General features: G+C 41.3%; 1 protein-coding gene across 1 annotated transcript in view; it reads right to left on the bottom strand.

Annotated features, from left to right (window-relative positions):
• Nucleotides 1-26,582, bottom strand: part of EFHC2 (EF-hand domain containing 2) — an 87,608-nt gene that overhangs the window by 33,666 nt on the left and 27,360 nt on the right. Inside the window, exons 2-6 of the mRNA XM_029964741.1 lie at nt 26,475-26,524; nt 16,766-16,951; nt 12,354-12,504; nt 4,457-4,680; nt 1,170-1,424 (exon numbers count right to left, since the gene is read on the bottom strand). Coding sequence (XP_029820601.1) covers nt 1,170-1,424; nt 4,457-4,680; nt 12,354-12,504; nt 16,766-16,951; nt 26,475-26,524 — 866 coding nt within the window. The remainder of the gene's footprint in view (nt 1-1,169; nt 1,425-4,456; nt 4,681-12,353; nt 12,505-16,765; nt 16,952-26,474; nt 26,525-26,582) is intronic.

Here is a 26,582-nt window from a genome sequence, read left to right as displayed (position 1 = left end):
CACACACATAGAATCTTCAAGTCAGCTTGATTCTGTTGGCAAAATTGTTAGTCTATTTGTTTCTGTTGTGAGTTTCAAAATCACAATAGTAATTTATCCTAGTAATATCAAACTTAATATGTTACAATTTTTTAATTATGAATGAACTGCTGGTTCAGGGGAATCAAAATGAGTTATTTTGTCTTACCACCTTCCCTGACACCCCAACTTTTGACTGATGTCCTCTGCTGCCCTTCTCAAAGTTTCCAGAGGAAGAAGCCAGCCTTTAAAATTGCAACATGCATTTCAATGGTAGAAGGGGTCTGATAACATAGAGCCACTGGTAAATCAGCTTATCAGAATACAGGATGCACAAGGGTGAGAAAAGTGTAATATTTTGCTGATAGGTTTTTACTGTAAAATCTCATGTACATCTCTGGCATCACAAATAGATTATCAGTGCTAGAAGGAAAGGAGGAAAAGATTCCCAGTATTTTACTCCATCTGTTGGCTGATGTTATTCTGTCATCAGGATCTGTCTGAAGTGACACAGAAGCGTATCCAGCTCATTAATTTTATAATCATAACACGTTAGAGAAGACTCAAACCCTTTGAAGATTTCTCTGAGAAATTTGAAGATTTCTCATATAAGCACCTGCTTAATGCCCGACAAAGCTTATTGATGGATTCCCATTGATTTTAACTAGCTTTGCTTAAGGTCCCAAATCTAGAAATTCAATTTTAAGAAATCGCATTACATTTCCTACAAAGTAGCATTCCTATGGAATACTAAAACTGACTTTTCCAAAGGTTGCAAATATAAGTCATGGATCAAATTTGAATTCCCCTTAGTTTCACACGAGTTTATCAATATTAATTATTTTTCTGGACTTCCATTACTGCAGAGCTTTATTAATAGATTTACCTCAATACACTAATATAGAAGAAAGAAAATCATAGGTCATCTCTGTCTTAGTTTAAACATGACAAGCCTTGAGCCATTTTTCCATCACTTACAAAGTTACTACATGAATACACGTGCAAAACCTCAATCATGGAATTAAGATTAATACTCTGCAAACACTTTCTATATATCATTGCAATTCTAGTACAGGATTTTCAAAACAAGGCGTTCAATATTTCTTAACTAGTGGAAGAACTTGAATGACGTTGAAATTTTCATTCCTCACCTTTGGAAGCTTATCTCTTTTGAGGAAATATGGAACTACATCCCGGCCTGAGTTCACTGGTAAAACTTCTCTTATATCAATTGTATCATCAGCCAAATAATAACGAAGAACAAGTTCTCGTGGGCCATCTTGCAGACATTCTGGGTCATTCCAGGCACAGGTAAAACCTAAAACTTGTCCATCATACTCCAGAAATTGTTTCAAAGTGTCAAAGCGCTCGTAAGGGCGCACTGGATTCGTACTCTCCAGAATCCTCTGAGAAAGGAGAAATTAAGAGAAACATATTTTTAATTATTTGCTCTTCAAAACAGGATCACAACTGCATGGTACTGCCCGACCTTAAAACAGGGGTTTAGGGTTCTCAAATGACACCACACAATTACAGTACATGAAACACTGTTTATGCCATTATCAAAGAAGTATTTTCAGGGTCACTGTGCCCTATGAAAATATATGAAAACAATTCTGGATTGGTTTTAATCCTTGTTTTTCTTGCAATAAGGTCCTTCAGATCAGAGAACTGTCAAATTATTTATAGTACATCTCAGATTTTCAACAAATTGCCCATGGTAATCAGATGACTACAACTCCAAATAGCATCACCCTTCCTGATTTACTTCCTTAAAAATTATTTCTCACAGATAATGTGGCATAAAGAATTGATTCTTTCTTTTCCCTTTGGTATTTTTTTGTCTTTCAACTTTAAAACATGGTTTATTAACTTTTGATTCCTGTTCTATAGCTGGCAGGTACTGGGTGCATATGTTCTCCTCTCAGTACACATCCATTGGTCTGAAAGGGAACAGCAAGTCCCCAAAAAAAGTTACATTCCAGCTGATGTGACCTATGACAAGGTGCTACCTACAGTCGTGGTTGCTGCAAAACCAGCATCACTGCATTAAAAACTGGATTCCAGGATGATGAACCAATCCAAGGACTGCATTTATATACTGTTGGTTCACACATATAAATGATGACCTGAACATGGTGTTTTTCCTAAGTCAAAATCCATCCTGTCCAAAAGGCATTAAAAGGGGCAATACAACCCTTCTAATCTAAAAAAAAATTCTACAAAATTGCTTCCAAAGAAGAATAGTGACAGACACTGATGGGACACTGTAAGCTGAACTGCTTGAACCATTGAATCATAGAATCACAGAAAGAACTGTTGACTGTGGCAATTTATGTCATTGTCTAAATTTCTATTTATCCAGTAATACATCTTCTGGCCTTAAAAATCTGAGAGGGAGAAAGTCCATTCTTTCAGAGCATCAAATCTTAAAATAAGGAGAGCAGAACCAAGTTTTGCCTCCCAATATCCCTGGTGATCTGCAGCACTCTTTCCATTTCAGCCATATATGCTACAGCTCAGTTATTTACCTTTTTATTGTTCTGTTTTGCTCCTTCCTGAACCTTGAAGATGCAATGAGCAACCAAACATGGCCACAGAGCCAGATAACATCATCATCTATGGGATACCATCTCCAAAAATATGGAAGGAATTTCTTCACAGAAGGGGTTGTCAGGCATTGGAAGGGGCTGCCCAGGGAGGCAGTGGAGTCGCCATCCCTGGAGATGTTCAAGAAACTACTGGAGGTGGTACTTAGTGCTCTGGTCTAGTTGACAAGGTGATGATTGTTCAAAGGTTGGACTAGCTGATCTTAGAGGTCTTTTCCAACCTAAATGATTCTGTGATTCTGTGCAATATGAATCTAAGTGGTTTGCTACACTTTTCATTGGTGTCATTTTCTACCCCATCGCATTCCTTACTTTCCTTGGTACATTTGTTTTCTGGCCACCTGTCAGGAGTTTGGTGCAAACCAACCCAATTTTACTCAAAGCAGTCCAGGGTAATAATAAAAAAATTACCTTCCACAGATTAGGCACAGGAAAGTGAGAGCATAAGGCAGCCAGAATTCGCTAGATAACTTTTCTGTAATTCCTCAACAACTGAGAACATGAAGACATAGATTTTAGTAACTTTTTGTCTTCTGATGCTCTTATTTCTCAAATCTTATTCCCCTCTCCATTCTTTTTAGGCACAAATATCCACAATACTTGACTGGTTTGCTTGTTGCTTAAAGAAAATTAAATCTAAGCAAGTTATGCAGTACCATATATAATGTTGACACAGTCTGACAATACCAAGACAACTCAGCACATGTCAATATTCGCAGCTGTTACCTACAATGCCTGAGTAAGAGAAAAGTAACCCATGGCCAGTTTGAGTCACCACAACCAGGAGATGTATTATAAATGCTGCAAAAAGGCTGGTAGCATGAATAAAGATAAACCAACATGTTGGCCTGAGAAAGCCTCAGAGACATGGAAATTGTCCTACACATCTCAGCCATAGTTACCTCATATTTTTGCTGCTGATACCTGCAGCAGTTTCCTCAATATGAGCATTAAGCTGAATGCAACAGACACAGGAGTATTTGCTGTTTTCAGAGGGTCAGGCTGGATCTGTCACAACAGGCTGCATATCATGGGCCAACTGTCCTAACAGAGTCGGGTCAAGTGCCATCTGCACTCATATTAATCAACAAAAACAGAACTGAAAGAAACTGTCACTATTACCTGCAGAAAACATCACTCCCACTACTATTCACAGGGAAAAAAAGGGACCCCAAATCCTGCAAGGGGGAATCCACACAGCATGTAGGAGCTGTGAGTGCGATTTTTGGAGCAGGTGTGTATGTGTGTGTATGTGTTCCCACATACTTATAAAAGAGGGAACTTTTTTACTTCAAGTAAAATCTCACAAGTCTTAAAACTGCAGGGCTCTGGGTTCTGTATGGCAGAAGAATTTGCTCTAAACATGCAAAGAGCTGTTAAAAACGTGTGGGGTAGAGATGAAAGATGACATATGAATAGAACAAAGGAGTCTGCAGGAAGCCATGGGGGTGCTTGAACCACAATTCCAATTATGTCTTCCTTTAAACACTTTAAAAGTGTTTATTATCATTAAATTAACTCAAGCAAATCCGTAAGTAGAACATGGAATAGGTACACTTTTTTTCTTCTTTTCCTTTCAATACTGAAAGGTTTATTTTATTTTTCCCTATTAATTTTGTTCTGTTTTAAAAGGTGTGTGAACACATCAGGAGAAAACTGGTTATATTTAATTATACAGTACAATGAGCCATATACCAGAATTTTTAAAAGTAAGTTTTGTCTTGGGATTTATTATTTTGAAATAACTACTTCCTATATGTTTTTAAAGAAAGAATTTATATAATGCATATTAATAATATCAAGTTTTCACTGCTACTGCCTCATCTGACCTGTCGTCGCTGGGTGATGTATGGATCATGTGGACGAGTTCCAGGAGGATTTACTCTCACTCCCATCTTCTTCAGGAAATTTTTTGTATACAGGTCACAATCTACAATCTTAAATATTCTGGAATAAAAGTTTACTTCTATGTTGATATTGAAATGAAGTATAGTATAGAACTGATCTTCATGAGGAGGTGGAAGTGGAATTCGATGCCGTCGAAGAATAGTTCCTGTGAAACAATTAGGATAAATTCATACAGTAAATATTATTTGCTCTAAGGATCCCTCCCCAGACTTGCTAATTTTCTATGTTGATAGGACCTAAACAGATAAAGCCATGAGGGACAAACAAAATTATCCTTCATTTAGTAAAAGAATTATTAGGTAAGAGGATCCTTTTTTTAACAATGATACACTGATTGTCTTCTGGAACCTCAAGTTCCAGTATTTGACTGAAGTTAATACAGAAAATTGCCACCTTCTGAGACAAGTAGGAAACCACTGAAGTAAATTTCCATTTGTTGATGCAAACTTAACAGGTTGGTAATTTTAAAAGTATTTTTCTTCATTATGAAAAGAAATGTCTTCTTCACTTTTTCGGAAAAGCAAGAGCAGTCTCCAGTTAGTCTCGTTAATTTTTCTTTAAAAAAAGAACACATAAAAAGTTGTGCATAAAACGTGGTGAGGGTGTCTGGGAGGGACAAGATTTGTCTGTACACTCTGCAGGATGAGGAGAGCCACACAGAGCTAAGGTTAGAGAAAAAACTGCCCTAGCAAGGAAAAAGTGTGACCTATCAAGCATGGAGAACATTCAACTGAGCTTCCCCAAGGAGCACATGGGAAGTGGAGACAACAGGGCTAAGCTGGGCTGATTACTGGTCTGCAGCAAAGAATCCATCTCAAAAATACAAAGCCAGGAACTCACAACCCACATTCTAACAGGAACACGACGCAACAGAAAAGGAAAGGCGGGGAAGGGGAGAGGAGAGAAAAGAGGGATATTTTAATTTCACTTAAAGTACACACTTGAATTTTCTTATTCATAGTCTGTAAATGAAAGGACTGTTATTCTGAGAGCATTGAATTTTGTTACATTTAACACATTAAAAGAGAAGGAAACTGCTACTGGCTATTTATCAGCTGAAAACTCTCAAATACATTGAGGAATTGGGTGATGCTTCAAAAGTATTCACTGTTGATGAGTAAGAGACTGGAACATCTCTCATGTGAGCAAAGGTTGAAAGAACTGGGTCTGTTCAGTGTGGAACAGAGATGACTCAAGGGGGGGAACACTTATCAATATTTTTAAATACCTGGTGGGAGGGAAGGCAGAAGATGGAGCCAGGCTCTTCTCCATGGTGCCCATTGACAGGATGAGAGCCAATTAAAAGACACAGAATTCCATCTGAACCCACAAACCCACCTTTTTACAGTGAGGATGATCAAATACCAGAACAGGCTGCCAAAAAAGGTTGCAAAGTCTCCATTCTTGAAACCCAACAGGACATGGCCCTGGGCATCTGGCTCTAGCTGATTCTGCTTGGAGCAGGGGGCTGGACTAAACAATCTTAGGATATCCCTTTCAACTTCAAGAATTTTGTGATAGTACAAGTATTTTACAAATAACTTACGAGTACTTTAGAATCAGCTTAGAAGCTCCAGCCTTAGTAGGTTAAACTAATTTGGAAGACATACATTAAAGACAGGTATGCAACTGCAGGTATGACCAGCTATGATTTATTCCAGGTTCACAAAGAACAGCAGCTTGGCACAGCTGGGACTAAATTCTTATTTTTAACACTACAACAGAACAAAAAGGACAACAGTCGAAGTTTTACCATATCAATACCTCAACATACTTCGGTGAAAATACCTTACAGAGAATAAAAAGGTGGCCCAGTGTTCAACCTCAGGCTCTTTGTTGTGCTTCTCAACCCAGACACCTCTCTTAACATCACCTTTACAATGTGTCCACCCACTGGCTAAGACCAGACAGGAACCACCACCCTATAATATTAAAATAATTACTTGCCACATAGATTCCCAACAACTTTGAAATTACAAGAATTCTAAAAGGTGCTGCGACTTAAATACAGTAAACATGAAAAATTACAAAGCTAAAAATAGTTCCAATACCAACCTGCTACTACAATAATAGATTATTAGACACAATTAGCTGAAAGGTCCATCTCATTATCACTCACTACAGAGCTGGATCTCTTTCCAGTGCCCTTTAGACGTGTATCTGGTTTCCCACTGAGTCCTCTTTGATGCTTTTCCAGCACTGTTGTTTTGTTTTGGAGGTAGGTGAGAGTGAAGGGGGGCTTGGGGAGAGAAGGGATAAAGGCAGAGCAGGAGGGAGAAAGGTATCACTGTGTGCCTTGTTTGGTGTTTGAAGGGCATTATTCTTAAGTTAGTCCACGGAAATTTTTTATTGTTCACTTTATTTCCCTGTAGACTAATTTCTATGAAATACCTTTCACTACTACCATTATCAGAGTTGTTTGCTAAATTTTAATTCCTACAATGAAAACAAGCCCTTAATTTTTCAGGGGAATAAAGCAACAAAGCAGATTTAGTTTTTGTTCCCATTAAAATAATTATTTAGGACCCATTCAGCATCCTGATGTTTCACATGTACCAAATCCGACATCCTGGTTACTGACCTTTGACTGTAGAACAAATTTTGTCCTCCATCTGCTTGAACATACTATACACCTATTTAAGATGCACCCTCACTAAAATATGTTAGAAAAGGTGGTAATTAGCACATTTTGACATGATGCAAAAGTGCATTGCATTAACATTAACAAAACTACAAACTTTAGAATATTTTACCTAATTTTGGCCAATCCTTGCCTCACTCCTACAAAAATCAACAGATAATGTGCTAAGTCAGAACATGCAAATCCTTTTGAATGATAACTTTAGTGAAAATGTAACAGTTGACAATTTTCGAATACGAGGGGTTTTCTGAGGGTTTACTCACCTCAGATTTGGTGAATAAGCCTTCAGCTAGTTTTTCATATCACTTTTCGGGGTAAAATACACAAGCCCATTTTATTCTGAGGGATAAGAATTTCTTTCCAAATGGAAAATGTCTTGCAAAGATAATATCTGTAGCAATCCTTTGCTTTCATAAGGTATCACTGTGCGTGACATACGCACATACAGGATACATTTTATATTGTTGAATTCGAAATTTAATAATGTTTTCCTTTACTGTGCTCTTGGAAAGGGAGTTGCTGATGGCATTGAGCTCCCACACCATAATTTGTAGTATATCTTCTTGTCTCTTGGGGCTTCTGATTATTTGGCAACCACAGCAGCTGCTTAAGGAGACCTCCCTAGTAGTGAAGGCCTTCTGACAATGAAGCTGGGCAGCAAATTATTTGGTCTCTGCTGTTCTCCTGTCCTGCAGAAGAAATTAAGTGGTATCCAGAGCTTCCTCTCTCTCTCTGCACAACTCAAGAGTGCATTAGAGGGAGGAGTAGAATGACTAACATCTGGAGTTTGTACAGAAAGGAGGAGAAGCCACCACTACTATCCCTGCAACACAAAGAGTTCACCCCAATAAACAAGGACACTTCTTACATTCCCTTATTCATCTGTCTCAGAACACAGCAAGGTCATGATTTGGCCACCATCAAGTATGGCAAAATCACAATTATTTCAAGGCCTGGGGGGAGGCTTAAACTCTAAGATAATTGGTTATATATTTGGAGGAGCTGACTGTAACTTTTTTTTCCTGCTTGCACTTTTCCTCTCCATCCAGCCGGCCTTGGGAACCCGGCCAGCAGGCAGCTCCACTCTCCTCCTCAGCTGGCTGACCTTGGGGAAACCAGCCAGCTGCTCCTCTCTGCTCTGGCTCGCAGGGTCTGGAGTGCACTGGAAGCTACAGTCAACCCCATGGGAGCATAAATGACCTTTTGATAAGACAGTATCAGCCAGCCACAGTCCTGTTAACCGGGAATGAGATGTACAAAACACTTGCACTGCCATATCCAGCCTGGCTCTCTATGGGAGAATTTCTCTTTATATTGAAAGAATAATTATCATCCCAGCTGTGGAAGAAGCATTTGGAGTTTGTTATGTGGTTGAGTTTACTGTCCTTCTCTTCATTCTGTACTCCCTTATCTTTACTTGGGTTTTGTGCACTGTGTTTGCCCTGGTGTTTTTTCCTTTGATTCTGGTTTCTCAAGTTCAAGTCAGCCTCTGCATTCCTTTCTCTGTTTGTATAGATTTCTCCTAATGTTTCTAAAATTTTCCAGTTTCCAAAATTAAACTAAGTTTAAATTTCAGTTATTTAGTAGCAACTTTATATGTCCAAATTCATGTCCAAGTACAGCAGCCAATTTCACAAAGCAGTTTTTAAAGACACTGAAACACAATTCTCACAGATCATTTATTTTGTCACACTGAGATTTTGATCAATGGTAAAAGCACGTCTTTGGGCACTTTCTTTCTCTGAAGCAAATTTGGTTTAGTTTTGTGAATTCATAATTGAATTTAGAAATTCTTCTAACTTTTTTTGACAGCTATTCCTTCACCAGATCTTCCTGCAGTGTGTAAGCCTCTCCAAGTTTCTTTCTGCACAGCCACAACTAGAACAAGAGTACAGTGGGAAATTACTGCATTTCTCCACCTCCACCATGCCCAGGGACACCCACTCAGACCATCAAACTCTCATTTGTGGGTTAAGGCACAAGCACTGGTAATCCCCTGGCCTCAAGGCATTAACCAGCCAAGCTAAGATCTACCTTTGATCTACCCCACCCCTCCCTATCTGCTCTCCAAAAAGGCTCCTGAGAACAGCCATTTCAGCTGCCTTTAACATCTTTCCTGCCAGGGCAAACATCCAAGTTAAGGTCACCACCACCTTCTGCCTTCATCAGTTCAATGGCACTTTATCCATCACTGTTTTCTGCTGTTCCTCCTTTACACAACCTCTTTCCTTCCACAGCAACTCTCCAACTGTTCATGTAGACTGAGCCTATCCTGCTCCTGATGTTCCCACACTTCTTTTTTCACCTACATCCCCACACCTGTGCTCTTTTGTTCAGTGCTGTTTGCCTTTCAATAACCCAAGTTCTCCTACAGATGAACTCTCTACAAATCCCTGCAATTTTAATTAACTCCAAAGTTGTATTTCAGCAGATGTGCATTATGGTTAAGATCTTGAACTTCAGCTCAGTTCAGTTCCTTATCCTGTTACAACCTTTTCTTCATGATCATGGGTAAGATTTTCATTCCTTTGTGCTTCAGTTTACCAGCTTCACAATGCAGGCAGTTACATTTCTTGTTCTTGGGCTTACAGAGTCCCAGTCAGGATAAGAAATTTGAATAATCTAAGAGAGAGAGAGAAAGAGAGAGAGAGAGAGAGAAATAGAGAAATAGAGACATAGATAATAATAATAAAAAAGGAAATAGGAAAATTTTTGATCAAAAATGCAATAAGATTAACAGTTAGTGATTTGGGAATTTTTTTTTTAAAGAAACACTGCTTTTGCATATATTCAACAACAAATATTTAGTGCCTTTAATATAACAACTTTGTCATTAGTCTTCAGTTATGGAGCATGAAGTCAATGCCCAAGTGCATGTGAGTGGAGAATCCTCTGATAAGCATCACCACCACCTTTTTCACTCTACATCATATTAATCTTTAGGATAATAAGAATATTTATGTAGATGATTATGATAAAGTATAGGCCCCAGATCTATTAATCACCTGTGAATCCTAAACACACCCCAAACAGTCTTTGGGCCTTTCAATCTACAGTACCTTTTCCTTTCTAAACACAGTCAATACACAGAGCTTCCTTACCAGCCCAGGTACCAGCAATAAATATATTTAAGTGTACTTTGGAGATCCTGGAGCATTTCTTTCTAATCCATCAGTTAAATATGTTGTGTATGTATATTTATCCCACATAAAGTACTCTGACAAAGTTGTAGAGGCCTTCAAAACATCCTTGCACGGAAGACTGAGAGAATTCTTGTTCCTCTCTAACACCATTCAGTTAATTTTAGATCCAGTACTAAAGGTGACTCCAACAACAACTAACACAAGATACAACCAAGGAAAGAGGGAGAAATTGTAGCCTCCCTGTCACCACAGGAACAGGACTAGACTTCCAGGAACATCAGGGCTGAAGAGGCAGCCTGCACAACCCACACCACAAAGACAATGAAAATTTACTCATTCAAAGGAATCACCTTTGGATTTGCTTTATCCTGCTCTAATGAATCTGGCTTCCACCTTCCCTCTCTAAGCTGTCACCTCTGCCTCTCAGGTTAACTCTGCTTCCTTTGTCAACGGACATTCATTCCAAACCACAGAATCCAGAAACAGCCACTCCCACTCCTGTGATGCACAAGTCAAGGAAAACCTAAACCCAGTGATGTCTCCCACCTCATGCATTCAGGTGCAGGGAAGGGATAAGTAACTGTAACTTCCCAAGGAAAGAGCTCCAACATGCTTTTCCTCACATCTTGGAAAAGTACTTGCCCAGGAAGGAGTAGGACAAGGTTCCTCTGAATTCAAAATCAGTCCCTGCTGACAAGCCTACAAGAATTCTGGCAAGAACTACTCAACACAGGGAAAGCAGGGCCTGAAGCATTTGCTTAAGAAGAGATTCACAGGCAATTTTATCCCAGGTCTAACAGTGAGGATGCACATAACACCTTTAAATATCACAGAATCACGGAATATGCTGAGTTGGAGGGGACCCATCAGGATCATCGAGTCCAAATCCTGGCCCTGCACAGCACACCCCAAGAATCACACCATGTGCCTCAGAGTGTTGTCCAAAAGCTTCTTGAACTCTGTCAGGTTTGGTGCTGTGACCACTTCCCTGGGGAGCCTGTTCCAGTGCTCAACTACCCTCTGAGTGAAGAACCTTTTCCTGATATCCAACCTAAACCTCCCCTGACTCAGCTTCAGGCCATTCTCTCGGGTCCTGTCACTGGTGACGAGACTGATCTTGCTCTGCAGATAGATAAATTGGTAGCATCTGCTGATCTGGGAAAAGAATGGGGTAGTGAAATGGTTAACTTATTTTTGAAAATTGCTGTGCTAAGATCCACCAGAATGTACAAAACATCTTTGGGGACTGGGAGGCGCAGTCATCCCAAGACATCCTGCTTCTTTGGATAATATCCCTTGAAAACTTTTCATTTTGGCAGTGACCCATAAACACCAAGAAGCAGCAGCTGTGTTCCCCTTCTGCAACAGGATGTTGACTGCTAGGTCACATTTTTTTTACATAAACCAAGTCCATTAATAACCCAGTAAATCAGCTCAGGAAAAACCCTCCTCCAAAAGCCCTCAGGCTGGTCCAAGTGCAGTGATGTGACACACTGAGGCAAGGCAGCTTCTTAGCTTAGAGGCATCCAGGAAAAATTACTGTGCCAAGGACACTTTAATCACAAAAGAACCGAGAGTCAGAGGCACAAAAGATGCTCTTCTTCAACAATGGCAGAGACACTGTTGTAGCTAATGAACAATTACAGAGCTGCTGCTACAGAACTCACTGTCAGTGCCAAGATGGGAGGAGCCAGGCTCGGGAATGGAGACCTAGAACACAAATTGCTTCCGCAGAAGTGACACAACACTGACAAAGACCTACCATCCTATGATTTCAAACAACTGTATTAGAGAAAAAATTGTATGTTTGAGTATGGGAGGGGATTCAGCCTTACAAAGCCTGCCTGATGAGAAACTAAGACAATAAAAATCCTCACATCATGATCTGTAACAAGAAAAGACAATTATAGCTGTGCACTTACATCCCATTTCAGCTATGAGAACTCACATTATGTATCCTTTGGAATGGCCCAAGACTGTACTGAAGAAAAATATAAAGGGAAAAAAAAAAAGACTGCTATTAAAAATAGATACCTTGATCTATGCCACTATTTAGCACATGGGGTTCAGTCACTTGAATTGTATCATCTTCAGGGTAGAAGTATATTTTACAGTGTCTGATTCTGTAAAGCTCTTGATTTTTGTCAGGCACTTCTTCTTCAAAATAGGCATGAAAACACAACACCTATTAAAAAAAATAAATATAAAGCAGCAAAATCTCCAACACTTTTGCAAAATACATCAAGTAAACTTGTATAGATTATATAGATTATATAATGTTTACATTTCAGGAGGTAGATTTATTTCTCTGAAATGTAAGAACAGAAATCCACATTAAATCACATAAATTTAAAATTCTTTGCTTGGCATTTTTATTATCACAACATCTAAGCAGAGATGGAACTCTAAAGTAAAGAAATAAATCAAATATAAAACTAGTAGCAGGCTGCTTGGAAAAAATCTCTCCAACAAAGCATTTTTGATAACACAATGAGCTACCCAAGTACTGAAGCAAATTTTGAGACTGCTATTGTATGAATTACTGAAAAATAAAGTGCATCATGACAGCAATGGCTTTACCACTGAGGTAAGTGGAAAGAGTTCTTTTTAAGCAGATCCTGAAAGCTTTCAAATGAATGGCATTGAAGACGATCAGAGAGAAATGACATTTTTCAGGAGCCATTTACAGCTGTGCAATATTGACATTTCAAAACTTACCTGGTTCTGCAATTCAGTGAGTGGGGAAATCTCAGAGAGCACAGCAACTGCTCTTCATGGACTCTTGCAATAGCAATAATGCCAAAAATCCCACCTTCACAGGGGAGGTGCTCAGTGGTTTATACAGTGGCCTTTATTGTCTGGAAGTCTCGGCTCAAACTTGGCAAACCATTACACAACTTCTGCATTTCTTGGTATCATTTATGGTCTTTAATCAACAAGACCAATTCTGAGGGAACATGCAAGACACATCTACTGGGTAATGCATTATCTACCAGGATGCTTGCTGTGCTAAGTATGTGCAGAAAGGCATTCCTTAAAACAGGTTTCCATCCTGCCCCCTCCAACACATTTGGGTCAAATCAGTGTTAATTTATACCTCATTTTTCATATTGGTTATATTTAATAAATTCAATTACCTTTACTCTTGATTTATCAGACAAACTGAAGCATTGAAAAAAAGACAACTTAGCTGTTCCCTATGTTTCAACAAACATCTATCAGACCTTTACTTGAAATGTCTGAAATCCAGTAAGGTGGCTGAGCTCCCCACACGACAGAACACACTGGTTAATAATCTGCACTCCTTTAGCACGTGCCTTTGGGAATCTCAACATACTTCCACAAACACTGGTGACAGACATTTTAAAACACAAAAACAACCTCCTTTCCCACATCTGCAGAGAGAGAGAGCCAGCAGCTTGCCCAGGAGCACAAGAACACCACCCTGTGTCCTACTCAGACCTCTTGACAGGCCACATTCCCTTCTCTTGGGCAGATTAGGTGCAAGATTAGAAAATTGTTTCAAAGGCTCAGATCCCACTGATTTTCATCATTCATCAAACAGTATGACAGACACATTTTTGGCATCAGCTCTCCTGCACTATGACCTTCCACCATTAGAGAAATAAAATTCAAATTATAATCAAATGACATAACTGTTATCTGTTAAACCTGATGGCATTAGATCTTCACACAAAAGAATCTATACACCATCAGTTGTGGCTTGTTTAGTTAGTACAACATGAAAGCTTCTGAACAACCTACAGACTAAATAGTTGAAAATAAATAAAAAATTCATTCTGTCCACATTTTTTAACTGTGGATTTCACTGGTTTATGTATCAAACACAGAAACATCTGACATACAACAAAGCCAACACAAACTCTATCAACCTATAACATCTCCTCTTCCTTCCATTTGTCTAAACATTGGTGTAGAGTGCAATTTTAGGTGACCAAGTTATCATTCCTGGCCCCCAGGTACTATTCTGGAATGACTAGGAGCTCTGTATAAATCTCTTGAATACTCCAGGGGACTTAAGAGGTACTATGGTGGAATTGTACTGACCATCCTGGGGTTCAGCTGACAAGGATCAGAACTTCATTCCTTGCCCAGCTGCTGATAAGCCATGCAAACATTGGAAACATGGAAAATTATGTACCCTCTTCTCCCTGTTCTGCCAATCCCACTAGAACATAGACTTTTGAACAAACACACTGTTCAAAAGCCCTCTTTCATTACTAACTGTTCTTAATTTTGTCAGTGATCTTTCCTGAGAATGGTTGTCTCAAGAGACACCAGCCAGGTACAATGGGCTTTCTGCACAGAATTCCAAGCACAATCACACCCTTACTACACTGGATTTATTTCTTTCTCTGAGCATTCATCTATGTCCTGGTTTACTCCATCTAAGGAGTTTGTGCAGGTTTGCATTTAAATTTTATTCTCTTCATACCCTTATCAACATGCTACTGTATGACTGAAATATATGCAGCAACCAACTGCAATTTTGTAGATCAAAGCAGATGATTCAGGGAGGGTGAGGAGGGGAAGGAACAGAAAAGAAGATGACTTACTTTTCATTATGAAGCAAAGTTAGTGTTAAAAACACTCAAAATGCAACACTTCCTAACTCATGTCTCATCTGCAGTACATTGTTGTGTGCAAAGTTCCCATCCCATGCTTTAAGAAACTGAATGTTACCTCTGAAAACCAACAGTAACAAGTATTGAATAAATTCTGTGGTACTTTGTAACATTGGCATAAGGCTTTTCTGGCACCTGTGGAAGCCAAATTACAAACATCACTTCAAGCCCAGGAGGCCTTGTGTGTGTATTTAATTGTAGAAGAAATTAAATTTACACCTGCTTCCTATTAGGCATATGGAATTGCAAAAACTATTTCTCAGCCTACTTAATAATGAAGTTTTGTGTCTGTCCTTCCTCCAGTTACTCTGGTATTGCTGAAAGTTAGAAGCCAAAGAAAAATGGTAAGAAAACAGATTACATTTCAAAAGATAAACACCTGCTAACCCATTTCTCACTCAGTCCATTCTGCTGAGCTACCAACTGCAGCACCAGAGGACAGAGCTGCATTCCAGGGTCTTTAATGGGGCAGCTAAATTAGTTGGGTAGTCAGTACCCTTTAACGGTCTGCAATTAATGCAAACACATGAGCCCTCCAGAGGCCAATTCCAAACTTGCAAACTCCTGATCTGTACTGCCCTGTGGAGGCACAAACTGATTAGATAAGGAATGTCAAAAGGCCAGCGAGCTCCTCTCACCAGCCAAGGGCCTGATGCTCAGTGGCAGGTCCCTCTGCCTCCTACCTAACCTTTTTATTCCATAAACCTGGATCCAAGGCCTACCAACTTACACATGGCCCTGAGAAGCCAATACACTCCTTCTTGTTTCAAGAAGGGTGAAGTTAAGGCAAGTGCAGGAATAGCTGAAACCTTCACATTGGACCAGTTCATACCTGAGCATGTTGCTGAAACAATACAGGGATTTCAGAGGCAATGCCAACCAAAGGCATGTGTAGCTGCTCAGGCCTTACACCTTCTTATTGTAGTTCTGGTCTGCCAAAGATTAATGTGTAATTGTACTGCAATTACCTGCATGGCTTCTCTTTTAAGGCAAAAATTACAAGGCTAGCCATTCTTTCCAAAACTTAAAGGCAGTAATCATTTAGTAATGCAACATTTCTGTGATCTGCTGAATGATTTCTTTTTTCTGGATCATTTTCCTTCTCTGATAGAAGGCTTTTTGCTTTTAGAAATAAAATATCACTAAGTAGAACTCAATGTAAATTTAAAGACGGAAAGTACCAAGTATGCTACAGAATTCCTGTCATCACAGATTACAGTTATTTGATAAGTCTCTAACTTTAAAGGTGTCACTACATTCTTGCAAAATAAAATGCAAAAATACTCATTTTAAATTGCTGGGTCTATAATGGCCATAATCTATTACACATGAACAGCTCACACAAAAGTTAACAGGACTTTGAGCATGCAAATACAACGGCATAAGTGAATCCCAAGCACATTGCATTTCACTGAGTTTAAGGGTTCCCAAGTGCCCATGTACCTCTTCTCCTGGACTGGAGTCTATCTTACATTCACTCTTACCAGGTTGCCAAATAATTCCTTTACTGTCACCATTCTCACTAAAAAGAAATATGATGACCACTCCCTTAGTTTTGTTACATCCTGTATAAGATACACCCCAACAGAGAAATATTTTTATATGTTGCTGGATATATGTTTACATTAATTGTCCAATATGTGAATATAATGAAAAAATACCTGCTACCCCTCTTATTGTGTATCTAGGAGCTTTTTTTGCACACACAAAACAATCTTCTGAAATATCTGAATTTCACTTTATACTCTGTCATATTGTAGCTACTCATAAAAAAAACCACAGAAATGGATTTCTACATACCTGCTTGTCAAATGCTATCCAAGCTGGAGGATTACTTCCCATCCCGTCAGGAAATTCAGTGTATTTAGGTTTCAGCCTCTGATCAAGTAATGGTTGACCTCCTATTCCAGGTTTTTCTTCAAACAGCATGGGAACATTATTGCAGTAACCCCAGCGCTGGGACTTGTGGAAATTTTCTCCCCCTATCTGTCAAAAGTTTGGAAGAAAGAGAGAAAAAATTGCCTGTGTGTTTGTCTTTAAATCCATGATAGTTAACTGTCTAGGCAAGGAGGATTAATCACGCCAAAGTTTCTCTATAATTATTTTTAACACAGAACCTAAAAGCTTGTAACAACTGGAATGCTGCAAGTGAAGTGACATTTTTCAGTGGTCAATTTGCCAGTCTTACAGACAAAAATGGAATAATATTCCAGTAATTTACCCAGGCTGAGAGACTGGACGATACTGACTGTTTCCCACACACATTCCTTCCCTGGGACAAGGATCGAGGTGTGTGGTAGAAAGAAGCAAGTCACTCCCAAGAACTGTTGTAAAAGGTAGAGGGGAAGAGCCTTTTCTTCAGCTCACCAGAGGGCAAATGGAAACAGTTCAGCAGCACTCAGAGAACAGCCTGCTCTCGTTACTCACGTCAAAGATCTTATTTGCACTTGTGTCCCCGAGTGCGAAATAAATTCCTCTGCACTAGTGCATACACTTGAATTTTGGGAGGTTGGACTTGAATCAAATGACAGAATATATATTCCATCTGGGCTTATTTCAAAACAAGGTCTCTGTAGTGATTTCTCTATATTATTACTAATTTTTCAGGCAATTAAGGATGGAGTGCTTAAAAACACAGGAACAACCAGCTGCAAAGAAACCCATCTTGCCCACTCGAATTTCTTGGCTGGGGCTGGAGCCAGTCTTCAAATAACACAGAAATGCCTCTGGTCTCACATGAATATCACTCCTGTCTGTGAGAATGTCCTTCCTAAAGAGCTGCCTGCTTTGCTGGCCAGTTCCCTCCAACAGAGGCAGCTGTGCTGTGCTTGGGCAGCAATTCCCTAACGACCCAGGTATCAGTCTCATAGGACAGGACAGGGAAATAGGAAAAGCCAACAGAAAGCTCCACTTCCTTCCACGAGCAGCGATCCTGCCTTGTTAGCTCCTCTCACTCTGCTATTCTTCCCTTCCTTGCCCTCTCGAATCCTCAAAATACTTTATCTGGGAAGGCAGAGAGGAGACATTGGGTAACTGCACCCCAGCACACCTATTAAGGGGAAACAGAGGGGACCACAGCTGTGCCCTCCCTCGGCCTGGGACTGGGTGAACATGAGAGAAGATGAGGCTAAAGGGGAAAGAACTCATGTCATGAGTGAGCACAGTAAAGGCCCTGGTAGAGGAAAAGGCTGGACAGCAACATTTTTCACAGCAGCACCAGAGCAGGTGTGTTGGTAAAGTAGCAGAGGGACAAAACTGCCTCCCCACTACACTTGGCATCACTGATTATCACAGGTTTATATGTAAACCACTGCTCCCCAGAAAGGGGTAGACAGCTCCAAGTTACTATCATAAATCAAAAAATGGTACAAATAATCATTTTGCATTGTGGCAACACTCAATTCTCCAAGATAACGTAACACACGCTCGGCACAGCAGTTCTGGGAACAAGTGCAAGCAGTGAAGCAGCAAAACCTGAAAGTACCTGAGTAGTTATTTCATTCTGCCAATATGAAAGAGAGTCAGGAATCTGAAAGGCAGTGAACCAGCCTCATGGCACATAACATTCAATGCTGGTCTACACAAACTACTGCACACTGGAGGTCACAATCTGAACTGTTCCCCTGCCTCAAGGTGCTCCAAATCCAATGACACAGGATGGAGAGATGCTGACACAAACTGCTCAATCACTGCTTTAGCTTAACCTTTGCTTAAAATACTTCTGCAAGGACAGTGGTATGAAAAAGAATACTTACTATTTTTACAAATTAGTATTTTTAATACCATAACAATCAATGGCCATACCTTGCTTAGGTTAAAAGAAGCTGAGCTAGCCTTTGAAATAGTCACTGCAAAATGAGATAAGGTTCACATTCTGAGGACGAAACAATCAGTGGTATGGAAGCACGTCCCCAGAAAAGATGCTTAAAAGGTAAGCAATGTTTTGAACAAAGGTGAATAAAAGGGCACATGACAAGTATCATAGTTTAAAGAATAATACAAAGGGAAAAAACAAGTACTCCTGCACCATATAACTCAAGAACAAGGGTGCTGAATAAAAGAGAAAAATCAACAAAAGGAAATGCTTGTGCACTGACTAGCAGCCCATGGTTCCCCTTACCATAGAGCATTGCTCAAGCCAGGAATTTAACCACACTGAAAAAAGAATTGCCCATTTGCAGGAATAATGCCCAAAATAAAATATTTCACACTGGCACAGTTTTTTGCGCTCTGATATATAAAATGTCATGTCTCAGTGTGCAATGTCAGCACTGACACTCAGACATCATTCATGTGGTCATTCCACCCCTTCCTCAAGATGTGAGTACAGTGGTTCTCCTGGTACCTGAATCTGGAACTTACAGGCACTGACAGGGGCTGGCACCTGCTTTGTCACACATCCACACCTGGGATGGTTTCCTCCCTCTCTTTTGGGTGCTTCTCAACTGCTCTTGCTTCTTCTGTTTCTCTTTTCAATAATTTTGTTCCTCAGTAAGCTGATGAAGAGTTGGGGAGAAGTCAGAAAGGAAGGGGGATTCCTGCTTTTATCAGTTCAAATGTAGAATAACTATAGCCAAGCTGAGTTTTTAAAGGGAAGTTTCTAGGCAAGAACACCTGATTTATACTGAAGGTGCTATAGAAGAGATTCACTCTCTGGCACAGCAAGTATTTAATTATTTTCCCCCTCTTACCAAAGCATGAGTTAGGGAGAAAGGCACAGTTAGAAAAGCATGGTGAGGGTGAGATTTCCTCAGCAAAGGGAAGCTTTTCATGTCCTCAAAGCTTCTTCTAGAAGCATTTGCTGTTCACATGTGTCTGGGTTTCAGCGAGCTACAGTATGGTAAAGCGTTCATCAAAGTTATCCAGGTTTGGTCCTGCTGCTGCTTTCCAGAATTTAGGGCTAAAATCACAACATCCTTCACAATTAGATATGAAAAACCATGGCCAAACAGCTTCAGTCCTGTTAAGAATCTTTTGTGGCTTTTCTGTAACTTTTTAGGGTTTGACGGAAAGATTATTTTAGAATCCTAATCAAAGAATTACTTATAATCCCCTGCTCCAGAAAAACACCCAAATCCACAGGCAAAACAATCTCTTCTAAAAGTCTGTACAGTTATTTCTTTTAAAAAAGCCCAAAACAACAACAAAAATAGAAAGTTTAAGAAAAAGAGTAATTATAATTGAAGATCACAAAAGAGAAAAATGACATTTGGGAAACTTCAGCTAATGAACTCAGATCACATCCAGCCTAAAATAGTGACAGAACATGATGTTACCTCCACAGTAATATTAAATTACTGCTAAAAGAAATCTTTTAGAGAGCAGGGAAAGAGCTTGACTATGTCTACTGTGCTAATGCAGCTAAACTGAGCAGGCTGTAGATCTGCTGAACAAAGCTGGACATTTTCTGTGCAGTGAGCCTGAAAAATATTGAGGATACATTCAATAGTGGCTAATGCAAAGGTCAGGGTTCTCTAACTGCAGTCACTGGCTTTGCAAACTCAGCCACTGCAGTCCTTGGGGAACACTGCCTTGTGCTCGCTCCATCCTGCTCTGCAACAGTCACAGCAAACTCATCAGGGAGCTGCACATTTCAGCTGAACCAAATACACCTGGAAATGTCTGGAGTGATGGGGGAGCCCTCAGTGGCACACCCTGTCCCAAGAGCCACATCTTCAACCCAGTCCCATGAGGAGTTATGGCAGAAGTCACTGGTAGCAGCCCAGTTCTCTACCCCATATCTATTTTTAATTCCCACTGTGGATGCCCTGCCCAAAACCTGTATCAGGATGAACTGTGGTACTTCTGAACTGATACAGTCTCCTGTTGCTTCAGCTAAGCAATGGAAATAAATGCAAATGCTGACTGTGCTGGTCAAATTCAGATCTAAAACTCTTCTATCATCCCTGCCCTGTTGCAGAGCCCTCAGGACGTTCAGAGGTTAAGTGGCACTGTCAAAGGAGGAACACCTTAAGACCCAGCAACTCTGGTGCCCCTCTAACACATTGCAGAACAAGGTGCATCAACACTAACAGCTGGATGAGCACAGGAAAGACGTGAATCTGTTTGAGCAGGTCCAGAAAAAAGCCAAAAAAATGATCAGAGGCATGGAGCACCTCTCCTATAAGGACAGGCTGAGACGGTTGGGGTTGTTCAACCTGGAGAACAGAAGGCTCTAGAGAGACCTTATTTTGGCCTTTCAATACTTAAAGGGGGATCCTAAGAAAGATGGGTACAGACTTTTTAGCAGGGCCCGCTGTAATAGGGCAAGGGGTTATAGTTTTAAAATAAAAGAGGGCTAATTTAGGTCAGATATGAGGAAGAAACTTTTTACAATGAGGGTGGTGAAACACTGGAACAGGTTGCCCAGAAAGGTGGTGGATTCCCCATTCCTGGAACCTTTCAAGCTCAGACTGGACAAGACTGAGCAACCTGATCTTGTTGAAGATCACCCTGCTCATGGGAGGGGGTTGGACTGGATGATCTTCAAAGGTCTCTTCCAACACAAACCAATCTGTGATTCTAGGGGCTTGCTCTTACTGCCTGAACTGGTACAGCCTGAGAGAAGACAACAGATGGATAAAGTAAAGGATCCAAAATGAAACCATGAGGAGCAGCTACAGGAAGATTTGGTTCTGGGAGGTGTGAACAGATAGAGATCTGGGGGAGCAGGGCTGAGGGGCAGGAAGTAGTGGAAGGAGTTCAGGAAAAGACAAAGGGACAGCAGGCAGGATTACTTATAAAGAAACTGGCAAATGTTCTGTCAAGAAAAAGAAGTGTCCCTTTTTGGTGCCAGTGGTAACAGAGCAGCACAAAATAAACCAGGAAACAGAGAGACAGCAACAGTAGCACAGTTGAGGGCAATTCCAAGCTCCTGCAATAAACAAGGAAGAAGTGGAATCTCTGCTGGGTCACTGAAGTTTGCAACAGGAATACCCAAAACTGGTATTTTCAAGGATGTATTTTCCCCTGAGATCTATAAACTTATTGGCTTATTCTCTAAGAAACGCCATGTAGAATTGTTGCACGAAATTCTCTCTCTGAGAGGGATTTCAGACCTCAGGCAAGAAAATACACTGGTCCAATCTGACCCATGTGAATATGTGGTCCTGTCCACTGGCTGCTGACATAAGGCAAGGACATCAATCTGGAATCAGAAGGAGCAGCTGCCTTTGAGAATGGGAGGCAGACCAGGAACACTAACAAAGTTAGTACTTGTGTTGTAACCAGTGTCATCCCTAACATGGTCCAGGCTCCAAACAAACAAACTTTTTCTCACAGTAACAGAGGAAACCTATTATATGCTGCATTTCCACTGAATGCAGAATTAAACATGGTTATCAAAATCTATCCTGACAAACAGGTAACACACATAGACCTTGTATGCACAAAGCTGAAAATGTCATCATTGCACAATTTCAATACCAGTTGGGCTCTGCAGGCAGAAGTCACAGTACCAAGGTCTCCCCAAGACTTTTAAACATTGGCTTCAAAAACAGGTACAAAAGAAAATAACTGAGGAATTTCCCTTTTCAAGGGGATGCAACAGGTAGAAATTTCCAAACGAGTGACCCACACGCTTGTGAAAATAAAGAAATTAATAAACTCTTGAATGCAACAGGGTGGTAAATGTTGTGTAAGTACCACACCCTGCCACTACCAGGCCAACAAGGGCATTTGTCTAAGGCATTTGCCAGGACAGAGGAGCACTAGACAGGGGCACTCCCAACACTGACTCTGACCTCCCCAGCCTCAGCAAAGGGGAAAGGAACAGGAGTTTTAAAAGAGCTGAAGGGTGTTTATTTGATGGATGGACTTAAATGTACACAAAATACTGTAATTTTGATTTTAAAGATATTTGAAAAAATAGAGGTGGTTCCTTTGCCTCTCTTTGCAGACATTAAATATTTTAAGCTCCTGACACCTTCTGCCCTCATTCTTCTCCAGGCCATCGAACCAACGATCAAACGCGGCACTGCTTGGGCTGTGCCCGAAGCTTTCACCCCTGCCCTTCGTTTAGCACAAAGGAAACATTACCTTATGTTCCCATAGGAACCACTCCATCAGTTCTAGGAGCACCTATCACCTCCCTGACTTTCCCTCCAGTTGCACCAGCTGTGATGCCCGAGCAGCAAGATTTTGTCCCAGCTATGTGGGAATGCAGCGGCAGCATCGCTCTCTGGGATGTTGCTGAATTGGGCAGCTGCCACTTGCAGCTGAGGGAGGGGAAAATGGGAAAAACCGGGCAGAAGATGCTGCCTTTCACTGTGCCAGCACCACAGGCAGCTGAGAGCTGCCCAGCCTCACTGCCCTCACTCCCGATCGGAGAGGAAGCGTCTCTGCTCCTGAGTGGAGAAGGAGTCAGCATTCCCGGTAAAGCAAGCTAGAAGTAACAATGATCATAGTGGAGGGTAATACAAAGGCCAGAGGCTCTTAGATCCAGAGGACTAAGTGCTCTGAAAGGATTTCTCACTCCCCATTTGTCACTGTCATCCTGATGCCTCGGAGTCAGACTGTGGCCCTCACTGCCTTAAAGCTCTGATTATTCGGAGGGAGCTCAGCCACTTTATTAAACACATCCAAGGCAGACAAAACACGGATGTGCTTCCCTTCTGCTGCCTCTCCTGGGCCTACAGATAAGGCAGGTGGAAGCATTGGGTGCAGAGACAAGAGGGTTGTACAAGTAGCTTGAATTCCACCAGTGATGGGTGGAATTAATACCCACAATTATAACCCAAGGGCTGACAGGAACAGCAATCCCCTGTCCTCTATGAATCCTTCTTCAAGGAATGCTCTGCCACTGTTTTTTCTGCCCAATAAGAGACAGTGATGGTGATGCTCAGAGTCCTAACAGGTGAAAACACTTTCTTCCTTTTCAATTTATCTATAGCAGTGACACTTTTTTCCCCTTTATATGCTGTTCTCAGCATCTCATTTGTGGAGTTACATGAAAGTAAAATTAAATCTAATAGCCAACAACAACTAAGTGGAGATCAAGAGATGCTTTTCAATAAAGGTGAGTTATAATTATTAACTCCACTATCTCAAGGACTGATGAAAAGAGCAATCTGGAGCCCTAACAAGGGCATAACCATGGTTTTACAATGCTGTCTTGTGCCAATTGTGACAGCTTTCACACCTTCAGTTCTCATAACATAGTCACTGTATGCACTTCAACATGGGGTGTCCAACACTCTCTATAAGTAACTCTTCCCAAGCAAGTAAAGTTAAATTAAATCAATTAAGTTAAATTGAAATTTGGAGACCAATAAGGTCATGGATAACACTGAGCTGCTTCCACCCAGCAGGCACCAGTGGCACACACCTATTTCAGTGTTGCTGACAGGTGCACTTGGCAACCACCTCGAGTGCTATACACACAACCAACCCTTTACAATACAAATTCCAATTCAACAGGAGAGACTTGAGTATTCACCACCAGGTCTGGTTTGGTTTTTTTTGTTGTTTCTAAAACAACAGCACCCAGCCTGCTCTTTCCAGGGGGAAGGAGTTTCCTGAAAAATCCCCACTGGGCTCCTCTTGCAAGAGGTCCTGTGTTTGCACACACCTGTGCAGTGCTGACACACCGAGTGAGGCTGGGAGTCCACAAATTCCTAAGGAATTTCATGCCTCATATTGAAGGGGTACTGATGTTTGTGGTACCACTGGTGTTAAAACCTGTCCTGACAAATCATTTGCAAATTGTTCCTGAACTACATTATCACTTTCCATGTACTCCCTCATAGGGTGGTCAGACTCAGGAGCTGGTAAAACACCCCAGCATTCAGGATACAGAAGTGAGGGCTCTATCATAGAGTCATGTAAAGGTTTAGGTTGGAAGAGACCTTAAAGATTTCCCAGTTCCATGGGGAGGGACACCTTCCACTAGACCAGGTTGCTCAGAGCCACATCCAACTCGGCCTTGAACACTTCCAGGGATGAGGCATCCACAAGTTATCTGGGCAACCTTGGTCATAACATGTTCACAGTGTGAAAACGACAGATTTCCTTCCAGATATTTTAGCATTATTAAGAAAATCTGCAGTTTAGTTTGCCTCCTGAAAGCACCAACTAGAGTGCATGAATCCTCTCTTTACTCCCTGCACTGCTTCACAGTACAGATTGTGTTCAGCAAATTTCTAGCTATCCTTGATGAACAAGTTTGAAGTAGTGATGGCAGCCTTCTCTTTTGTTTGCTAGGCTAAAAATACCCTCTTATCTATTCAGCCTGCCATTGGTATTAATAGCATTGGCAACTATGAAACACCGTGTTTGCATCCATGGCATTCCCCTGCTCTGCAAAGAATTTGGTTTATGCAGAGGATACCTGTCTCTCCCTGGTTTGCTCTGTTAGAGATGCAAAAAGTGCTCAAACTGCCCCACAGCAGCTGCCAGATCACAGAATGGCACAATTAATTAGGCTGGAGAAGACCTCTGAGGTCAAGAAGTCCAACCTTTGACCAATCACCACCTTGTCAATCAGACCACGGCACTGAGTGACACGTCCAGGCCTTCCTTAAACACCTCCAGGAACGGTGACACCACCACTTCCCCAGGCAGACCATTCCAACGTTTAATCACCTGTTCTGTGAAGAAATTATTCCTAATGTCCAACCTAAGCCTTCCCTGGCCTAGCTTAAGGCTGTGTCCTCTCATCCTGTCACTGGTTGACTGGGAGAAGAGGCCGAGTCCCCCTGGTTACAACCTCCTTTCACTGAGTAGTGGAGAGTGATAAGGTCACCCTTGAGCCTCCTCTTCTCCAGGTTAAACACCCCCAGCTCCCTCAGCTACTCCTCATCGGACACAGCATTTTGTTTGCTATGGTGAAAACACCATCTTATCTATTCAGCCTGCCAGTGGCACTAACAGTGTTGGCAGTTCTGAAACACAAAATCAGCATCCCTGGCATCACCACACTCTGCAAAGACTTTTTCCTTTGTAGAGGAAGTATGTGTCTCTCCGTTTTGCTCTGTTAGAGATCCAACAAGAGATCCAAGTGCCCCACAGCAGCTGCCAGATCATAGAATCTATTAGGTTGGAAAAGATCCCTGAGATCATCAAGTCCAACCCACAACTGTTCACCACCAACTCAACTAGACCATGTCACTGAGTGCCAGGTACAGCCTTCCCTTGAACACTCCAGGGACAGTGACTCCACCACCTCCATGGGCAGCCCCTTCCAATATCTAATCACCTTTTCTGTGAGGAAATTCTTCCTGATGTCCAATCTAAATTTTCCCTGGCCCAGCTTAAGACTGTGTCCTCCTGTCCCGTCGCTGGCTGACTGGGAGAAGAGGCTCCACCTGGCTACAACCTCCTTTCAGGTAGTTGTAGAGAGTGATAAGGTCATCCCTGAGCCTCCTCTTCTCCAGGCTGAACACCCCCAGCTCCCTCAGCCGCTCCTCAACCAGCCCATGTCACCGAGTGCCACATCCAGCCTTCCCTTAAACACCTCCAAGGACGGCAACTCCACCACCTCCCCGGGCAGTCACTTCCACCGTCTAATCACCCTTTCTGTGAAGAGATTCTTCCTGATGTCCAACCTAAACCCCTCCGGTGCTGCTTAACACCGAGACCCTTCCGTGCTGCTGCACAGCATCCGCACCGAGCCCGGGGG

The sequence above is a fragment of the Manacus vitellinus genome, unplaced genomic scaffold (assembly GCF_001715985.3).
Source record: "Manacus vitellinus isolate BGI_N305 unplaced genomic scaffold, ASM171598v3 scaffold_7_pilon, whole genome shotgun sequence".
Taxonomy (NCBI): Eukaryota; Metazoa; Chordata; class Aves; order Passeriformes; family Pipridae; genus Manacus; species Manacus vitellinus.
The sequence above is the reverse complement of the archived record's forward strand: the minus strand, read 5'-3'. Positions and strand labels throughout refer to the sequence as shown.